The sequence below is a fragment of the Lytechinus variegatus genome, chromosome 2 (assembly GCF_018143015.1).
Source record: "Lytechinus variegatus isolate NC3 chromosome 2, Lvar_3.0, whole genome shotgun sequence".
Lineage (NCBI taxonomy): Eukaryota > Metazoa > Echinodermata > Echinoidea > Temnopleuroida > Toxopneustidae > Lytechinus > Lytechinus variegatus.
The window spans coordinates 24,960,892-24,970,733 of record NC_054741.1 but is presented as its reverse complement, the minus strand read 5'-3'; the positions used below and the strand labels follow the sequence as shown (position 1 = coordinate 24,970,733).

The 9,842-nt window shown below is 35.6% G+C and overlaps 1 protein-coding gene across 1 annotated transcript; it reads right to left on the bottom strand.

Annotated features, from left to right (window-relative positions):
- Positions 1-358: 358 nt before the first annotated feature.
- On the bottom strand, positions 359-9,004 carry LOC121409415 (enoyl-CoA delta isomerase 2-like). The gene is made up of 8 exons (XM_041601352.1): positions 8,797-9,004; positions 7,319-7,432; positions 6,276-6,348; positions 4,587-4,689; positions 3,737-3,857; positions 3,291-3,380; positions 1,860-2,003; positions 359-1,253 (listed from the first exon to the last, which is right to left on the bottom strand). The coding sequence occupies exons 2-8, from the start codon at positions 7,418-7,420 to the stop codon at positions 1,101-1,103; spliced, it is 786 nt and encodes a 261-aa protein (XP_041457286.1). The 5' UTR covers positions 7,421-7,432; positions 8,797-9,004; the 3' UTR covers positions 359-1,100.
- Positions 9,005-9,842: the final 838 nt, after the last annotated feature.

Sequence of the window (9,842 nt, the reverse complement as noted above, 5' to 3'; positions counted from 1 at the left end):
GCCACCGCACACCTTACGACTGTTTGTGATCCGATTTTGGAACAAATCGTATTTTGCTCATTTTCTAAAAATGTGAATGGAACAGTATCATCTTATTTGAGGTTAAAATTAGTTGAAAGAATACTAATATAACCATTTTGAAAGATTGCAAGCCTTTATTTTGGAGTGAAGGCCAAATAAGTTTCAAATCGTAGCCAATCGCACGACTGCTATGACGTCATTACGACTAGATATTGAATTTGCTTTGAACCTTCGTATGATGATTTCGAACATTACACAGTAAGATATTCCAAGTCTCAACATTAGCATCAAATTCTACGACGTTTTATTCCAAAATTGAGTCGCAGGCCAATCGTAAGGTGTGCGGTCGCCTTTAGCGATACAGCGCCCTTCTCATGGACGGGATGTCGTGGGTTCGATCCCTGACCTAGTCATACCAAAAACTTCTGCCTTTGATGTTATTATCAAGAGTTCTTGCTATCGAGGCACATATAAGGCGAAAATCTTGCTCATCCCTTTTATAATGTTAGAATTGAAATTTAGATTTGATTCAAAGAAGAAATGTGACACATAACTACCTCGGTTCCAAGAGACAAAATGACAGCTGTAGACCTGCTGAAATCCTCACATCCGCATGTACATGTATGAGTTTATTTAATAAATGAATATAAATATTCTTCATGGAATCGAAGTCGGACAAGAAGAATAACGTATACAATGAACATCATCAATAAATGAAAATTAAATCAAATTAAGAAGGGGAACAAATTTATTTCAATCCCCTTAAGTAATGGACGGTGCCAGGATGATGGGGGAACCGTCCAAACATGAGTTAACAAAAATAAAATTCTACGACACAGACAGTTCTTTTCACCACTCATATTTCTTCTTCTCATCTTGAAGAAATGCAAATTCAATGTGGAAATTGTGGGATTTTGCGACGAATAATATACACTCGGGAGGGAACGGGGGGAACAGTCGACAAAATGGTGCATATAGCAATAAGTGGCAAATTATGAATTTGAAATTACTTCATCTTGAATTCCGATTCCCCGTTACTATCGGGGTGAAACTTAAAAAAACTTGAAAGAGTTCAGTCATTAGAGTTTTGATTTCGAGAAGAAGTTCATGATGGCCTGGGTGCATTCTTCTGAAGTCCATCTTTCGGTCAGCAGGTCACACTCGGCTCGGTTCACCCTATGAAGGTGCTCTTTCTCACCATTCCTGATCAGATTCTTTGCAGATTGCACAGCCTGTTTTATCAATCAAATAAAGTTGAATAATCATGACAAATAAGACAGGCCTTGAAATGCAACGTAATAAGCTATACATTTTGAGGGGACCAAACACAATTTTCTAAGAAGTTGTTAGTGAGCCAAACGTTTTACTTTTTTAAATGAATAGATACCTTAGTGATGGACTTTTACAGTGAATTTAGAAAATAATAAAATGCAAACATCCGGCATCCATAAAGATGTTCCTAGACGTCACCAGAAACATTAATTGCTGTATAAATATTGTCTTATTATCGTTAATATTATTTACTATCTATATTAATTTATCTATTTATGATAGTTACCATAATTTTTGTTTCATTGAATTGAATCATCATCATTATTGTTTTTGTAATCATCATTATTTTTATTGTTAATATTGCTACCATAGTTGTTAGGCCTACTATTATCAAATCTGCTGTTATTGTTTTTAAAGAGATATAATCAGTACAACGATTAATTTAAAGTCAAAGTAAAAAAAAAATCAGATACAAACGGTCGGAATATGTATGAAAATATTACAAATTCTAAGACATAATTTATGACCTATGATGATTTTATGATTCTTAATCAAGAGCTACTTACATTTCTTGGAAGTTTAGCATATTCTTTAATCTTCTTGTCTACTACATCAATGAAATGAGAATCAGGAATGACCTCTGTCACTAAACCACAAGCAAATGCTTCCTGCGCGGTCATCTTCTTACCAAATAGCAAGAACTCATTGGCCTGTTAAATGGGGAAATATAAATGAATAAGACGTAATTAAGACCCCTTTTCGTTTATTTTTACCGTTCAGGATGTATTCCAAGTAATAAACATATGAGATAGGCCCTAAGTACATTCCAAATATTACTAAAAAATAAACTAAATATTTATGGATCATAATTATCACACACCTATCAACTATATAACCTATCGAAAGTGGACATTACAAAAAAAAAAATTCACGCTTACAAATTTACTGATTCCAGTGCATTCACGTTTACTCATTTTTCTAATCATTATAATACGAGCAAAGTTTATTATGTTTTCATGTTTTATTTAATTGATTTTTAATGATTCGTAGACCTAGTCATCCATTCTACTCATAATATGATTATATATTATTATAAGTTTCGGTTTGTCATATTTTCAAGAATTTTTGCGTACAATGGCAATCCATCCTCTGCAACTGATTTTATGTTCAATTACAGGCGCGCCGGAACACTTTCAGTTTTGGGGGGGGGGGCAAAATCCCGAAGGGGGCACAATATTTTTGACAGCGTGAGATACCGAAGCGATCGAGCGGGAGAGGCTATGGGACCCCCCCCCCCACGGTAAGGGTTTTGTGTAAAATGGAGTATAAAAGTTGCGTTTCTAAGTGCATTCAAAAATTAATTTCTTGAGAATTAAACAGTCTTGGAGTTCTTTTTGCTCCTTCTGTTTCCTCCCTTCTGACCCAGCCTGGTGTTTCTTCATGACCAGGGTCGCAGTTCCAGCAAATTGCGAGCCTTATTGCAAACGAAATTGTTTCAAACCAGTGTAATATAGGCCTTTTAAAGACTTTAACATGTTTAAGATGACAAAAATGTATTCATTAAAAGGTTAAACGTTATCACACTGTAATAAGATGGAAAAGGGGCTTATCAAAGCTATGTTTCACAGAGGAACTGTTCGTCAAAAGACGCGAGGCTTACTATGATCATGTATTTGCCCCGTCAGGGGCAAAATTTTTTCATTTTTGACAATGGAAATGACAATTTTCAGGCAGAAAAGTGCCTTCATTTACTTTTGTCCTAAAATAATTTATCATTTTTCATCTTTCAGGGGGCACGTTGGGGGGGCAAAATCTCGTTTTGCCCCCAAAAAATTTTATTTGGGGGGGCAAGTGCCCTCCCTGCCCCCGCCCTTGTTCAATTATGTCTGGTTTATGGTCAAAATGTCTTCGTTATATTCATTTTGTCATATAATATTATTATGTAGGATGGCAAATAATTGAATAGTACATTATGGAAACTTCCTTTTTTCCCTCACCTTCGCCGTTCCCATGATCTTGGGGAACGTATACGAAGAGCATCCTTCTGGACTCTGACCAAGAGCAGCAAAAGGGGTGTGAAAGGTCGCCTGCATAGTAATGTAAGAAAATATACATCATGAATGTTTAATTTTTTTTAATGTTTTTATTGATTTTAGTGGTGGTTATGAATATAAAATGTTAATCAAAAACGCAGTTCAAACGTTGATTTTATTAATGTTTATTTTTATTTCAATATCATCTTAATGTCCACATGGAAATTCGTTTTGCTCACATTGTAAACATTTGTGATAAAGTATTACATATCACATTATATCACATGTAAACATGCAATCATTTCCATATTTCATTTCATTCTTTTTTATCAATTTCAATATCGTCCTATATATTTTGTCTAGTTTTATTTATTCATCTTTTGTGGAGGGTGTTCTCCTGAAATACCTACTCTGTCACTGGCGTAGACGATATCCATCAATCCGAGTGTAGTTACAACAATGCCGATTGCAGGACCGTTGACTGCGGCAATCAAAGGCTTCGGGAAATCAATGAAGGCATTAACAAATCTCCTGACATTTGAAAGACAATAAAATTTAATTATTTAAGATGATTTTAGCCGGCTTATTGTGATGAAGGCAACAATGGGCAAAGTTTCGCTGCCTTAGGATTTCTAAAGTGATAAACTAAAAGTAAATGGGGAGGGACACGGAAAAGATGACGATAAAAAAACACGAGTATTGGAACTGGGACTTGGACGTGGAAATATACTCTATTTCATACATGTCATAGACAAATCACAAGTCTCATTTTGGTATGATAACTCCATACACATGAATGCCCAGACACTGCCTTTGAATGCACATAAACTTACAGTGCAATGTTTTCTGTTTCTGTTTGGCATAAATGTTATCATCATGAAAAGTTTTATCAAGACAGAGTCTCCAAAACATGAGATTTTATAATGAGGAAATCGAATTTTTAAAAATGATTTAAGGTTACTTTTTGAAACCAGGAATCAAAACGTATTTGACATCGTATAATTAAAATGTCTCGTTGGGGTTCGGACGCAGTATAGCCAATTATTTCAGAACGATGTTTTGGGGCGTTAATTCCTACAGGCATGGCAGGGGAGTCAGTGACGACTACCCTCCCCCATGATTCTTCAAGTATATAGGGGAATTACCAATTTTCGACCAAGACATCTCAGCTTTTCATTGTGACATTTCAATAGATTTTCTGTGTTAGAATCCGTCCCCTGTCGCAATGCGAAAAATCGTTATTATCCACCATATACATACTCTAATCGTGTGCTCGATTGTTTCGTTGCCTCTTCTATATTAGTTGTGTCAACTTTCATGAAGTTCCCCAGATCATTCCCACTTGAGTAGTAATCCCCAGTACCTGAAAAAGAGAAAAGGTAATTTGTAGAAGGTTTGTATCGAATATATTATCTTATTCATCCTTGACTGGATGCACTAATCAAACCAAAATATCAATGTATACATATTCTTATTATTTTCACCCGGTAATTTCATCAACCAGAGCGAATAATAAACAACGACAATTGTACTCTGAACCAGTATTATTCCAAAATTTAAGAATATTCCTGATTGTGGATACACAAAAGTTGATGATAACTGCGGTTGTGTTAGGTGAAAATGTAAAGCATTAAGTTTTGCTCAGTTCATCATCATTCATGCCCGGTCCATGTGACTAATTGCATTTATTCTGTGTTTCTTAATGAAAAGAAAAAGAAATTTATGATATAAATATAGATTTTTTTTCTGTTCGACAGCATTGGAAAGGTAGATTTATTAACTCTATTGGGTTATGAGAGTATAACAAATACCATATTTACAACGATTATCTCTCCTATAGCTATGTACAAAGGTGTTCTTAACTAGTAATCTTTGGTATCTGAACAAATGTTATCATTATACTGTAGTTCTAACAAATTTAGCTACTTTCATAAAGCTCGAAGAACAAATAGAATAAATAGAATAACCGTGACATTTGTAACTCTATTGGTCCACTTTTATACATTTTTGTTGATGAATATAATACACCTTTCTTTCTGGAAGAAAGGACAGTCTAATATGTAATGATTCGTTACAGATTTTTTTCAGAACAAAGCGGATGAAAGGAATAATTACTGAAAACAATAACAGTAGGCATATACTCGAGAAAGAAGGTGTAGACATTATGAGAATTTATTCGTTTTAACTTACAAAATTCTCTGTTGTAAGTCCAAACACTCTTTACAACCCCCCCCCCCCATCCTTCTTCTAATTTACTCCTGTTTCTCATCTTTATTTTGTTGTTACCACTTGGAAACTAATAGGCGACGTTGAACCCATAACCCCCATGGCACCGCCCCGGCACTGTATTCAGTAACATAGAATACCAAGATACCAATAGAAAATTAAGGGCTGAAAGTGTATGCTAAGGGGGCGGCGCTGGGGGGTTATTCCTACAAATTTTGAAACATTGAGACAAAAAAGGGGAGAGGAACTAGGCCCGTTGCAGAAAGAGTTGCAATCAATCGCAACTCTAAAAATCATGCGCAAGTCCCGAATGCGCGTTGTTGATTGGTCGAAAATCAAATTGCGCGTGATTTTTAGAGTTGCGATTGATTGCAACTCTTTCTGCAACGGGACCCTGATGGGGGGATATAAAAAAGAGATCAGGGTTGTGTATCTTTATATTCCCCTTGCTATTCAATGAAGAAGCAATGACGTAATCCTTTGGTATAAGTCTTGCCCCCTCCCACCCCCTTGGCGCAGTGTTTGTTGGATTGTTGATTCATGTTGATGACGGCGGCGACGATGACGAAGATAATGGTACTTAATGGCTTGTAATTTGTACATGCTGCACTGTGATAAACACTGTATCGTGCGATAATAGCATGGCATAAAATTTGTGCATTTAATTGACTTCTCTTAAGTTATATGCCTGAATGCCTTATTATTAAAAATTTAATCACTAACCTGTAATTACTGCGATGGTTACATCATCATTTTGTTCCGCTGCTTTCAGTGCATCTTGTATTTCGTTGTACATCTGCGAAGACGCAAATAATGTGCTATAGATAATAATTATATGATAATTAATAATAAATAATATGTTATTTCTTTAGGGCCTACTAGTTCACATCATGTGTATCTACTTATCCCATCATTAGATAGAACAATATGACTTTTCCCTTTTTATTAAAGCACTTTATTTGAATTTGCTTCATATCTAATATTTAATGACTGTTAACATTTCACATTGTTCCCAAAGACTGAGTCCATCGTATCAATCAATAATTAGGTGTTGAGCAATGGTTATATTTTGAATACCGTAATCGAAATAAAGGAAAGTTCTGTATATAAAAATAGGAATGGGATGATCCAATGAGAAAGGTTATACTACATTAAATTTTGTTGCAACTTGTAAAAAGATCAGGGTACCCCATCCTCCTATATATTATATAATTTATAATTTTTTATCTGATATGCCTTATACCTCTTTTTTCTCTCTTTTTTTTTTCTTTGGAAAACCACCTAGTTTGATTGACGTTACACTATTACACAAATAATGTTGCCTAAACAATCACCCACTCTTTTTCTCGAATGTTCAAGTAGAGATGTTATTCCAATACCCCATCCTCTTCCCTCACTCAATAACTTTACGAAAGCACCCCCTTCTAACTACATGTATTTATCTTTCAGCACACACCATCATGACCATAGAGTTTAAATACCCCTGAACAGTGCGTATTCAACGCTATGGCACACACACACACAAACACACACACACACGCACCCTCTCCGGGTCTCCCTCACCCCCACACACTCTATGGAACACGTATAATTTATCATTACACACGCCTAGACACAACCTCTTCATCTATCTCTCTCGCATTCAACCTGAACCATGGACCTACTAGCTAGTAGGTCCATGCCTGAACCAACAAACCTACTCCCCTTCCCTTACTTTCCCCTTCTTCCTTACTGACTTTCGACTTATCTACCCCCAAATTACTTACCTCAAGTGTAAGAGCATTTTTCCTTTTCGGTCTGTTGAGTGTGATTGTCGCTACGCCATTCTCCACACGATACAAAATACTTCTTTCGGCATTGCTACTCATTCTGCCTGAATTCTGAGAAAATAACAATGTTCATACCAAATGAGATCAAGAATTGTTCTTGATGGACCAAAATATTCGAAAGAAAAAGGTGAATAGGGTTAAAATTTAATTCTTAAGCCATTTTTAATGAGATATTAAGGAGCTATAGTGTTTTAATATGAATTCGGTTTGATGGTAATCACGATTATGGTGATTCACACAACTTTGAATATGCCTGAAACATGAATAGGCCTACATTTGCAGTAGTCTTTTATGCATTGGTTCATGGGATTCTGCAAGCCTAAGTTTCGTATTCTAAATTTTCACGAAATTTACCTAAAATGTGACCAAACCCTTCAATTTCAATTGAAAGTGACTGAAAACCCGCTTTCGTTAAAAACTTGATCGATCCCCTCCCTTGCGTGTATACCTACCTGATTTTTTTTGTTTGCCTCGATCCCTCGGAAATAAATAATAGGCATACGGTCAGATCAGTAGTATAAAAAGTAGTATGAAGAGTATAAAAGGTTAAAAACGGTAAAACGAACTTTTCAAAATATGTTCAATAATTCTTGTTTAAACGCATATTTCACATCAGCTAAAAATGTAAACCTTCATAAAACAACCTCTACAACTCATCTATACATGATTGTAGGCCTACTAAATCTGAAGACCAGTTGTTTATTTAAATCCTTTCAGTTTAGTTCAGAGCATCCATAAAGTAAATTAACTGTAGTTCTCTCAGATATTATGTTAATTTTTGTTGCGTCCTACCTCGTTTATTACCAAAATGATAGATAACATTTTTAAAAAATTCGATCACACCTAATCTCAATTAAAGCTTTACTATCAGTAGTGGATCGGGGGAGGGATAGGGGTTTGAACTTCACCTCGGGCTCCCTAAAAATAATAATAATTGAAGTACTGTGGGATCAAACTCCAACACCCCTTCTCTGTCTACGAGAGTCGCCCAGGCAGAACAGTGGCGGATCTCGGGGGGGGGGGGGGTAGGACGCATTAGGCCTACTTCGCAGCTCATCGTTATTGAGTCAATCTGACTTGTCAAACCCCCTCTATCTTAGCAAAAAGCTAGATCCGCCACTGAATATCGATATCGTACAACCCCCAAATAAAGTGGTCTTGTGCATGTCAACTCTCTGCATAATACGGGATAATACTACACCACTCAGGGTCACGGCAAACTCAGATACGCAGTACTCATTTGTCTTTCTTTAACAACAAAATCATTACAAAGTTTGCCTTCGATAACAATGAGAATAAACAGGTAAACAAAAATAATGTACTAAAGATCACCATTCTGTTTTCTAGACAAAAATTAATATCGAAAAATAAAATATATATTTATAAATGAAATTGGGCTGCCTTTGAGGACGTACCTGCGCCGTTGTTTGAAATATCTCCGCTGTCCACTCAATCCTTGGTCGAAATAAAATATAGACTTGGAATTTCAGGGTATTAAATTGAAATCATTATACATGTAGATAATGATATGAGATATACTTGAAGAGAATTTGTATGTAAACGCGCTCTGGAGTTGGTAGCCTATGTACAGCAATCTTATCATTTGACTTTGATCTGTTGGTCCTTATATTCTGATAATGTTTAAACATGGAGGGGTATCTCTGTGGTTTAAACAAACCAGGTAGTATAGGGTCTTTGGTTTGAACCAGTGTATAAATCCGGTTCGGAGAATTTCAGTTTAATAGACAGGCGAGGGCCGTGCATTTTATACTACGTACATGCAGTATGTGGGGGAGTCATGATCTAGTGGTTATGACTCTCGTCTTTCAATCAGTGGGACGTGGGTTCGAAACCCAGCCATGGCGTGTTTTCCTTCAGCAAGAAATTTACCCATATTGTGCTGTACTCGACCCAGGTGAGGTGAATGGGTACCCGGCAGAATTAATTCCTTGAATTCACCAAACGCCTTTAGAAGCTGGAGCAAAAGCCCCGGGTTAATATAGTGCGCCAGTGAATAGGCAACTATATATTGATAATCGGCGCCTAATAAATGCTATATTATTATCCTTTTATTATTATCATTACTATTATCATTATTATTGTTATTGATATTATTATCAATATAATTATTATTATTATCATCATCATTATTTTTTTTATTATTATTATTATATTATTATCATTTGTCATTCCGGTTCCTTTCTATGAAAATAAACAAGATATGAGCAGAAGAGATGATAGATTATGCCTACTATTCACTATTTTACTATTTTTACCGATATTGAAAACTTTTACTCTAGCTAATTGATTATTTTGATTATAAATGTATTTTTTCAGTAGCAGATTAACTGAACATTTGGAGGGAAATCCTAAACAGGATCATGATCTTTATAGCACTGTCATGTGATTTACTAATGACAGACACTGGTAATCAATATCTAACTAAAGTCAAATACGAACT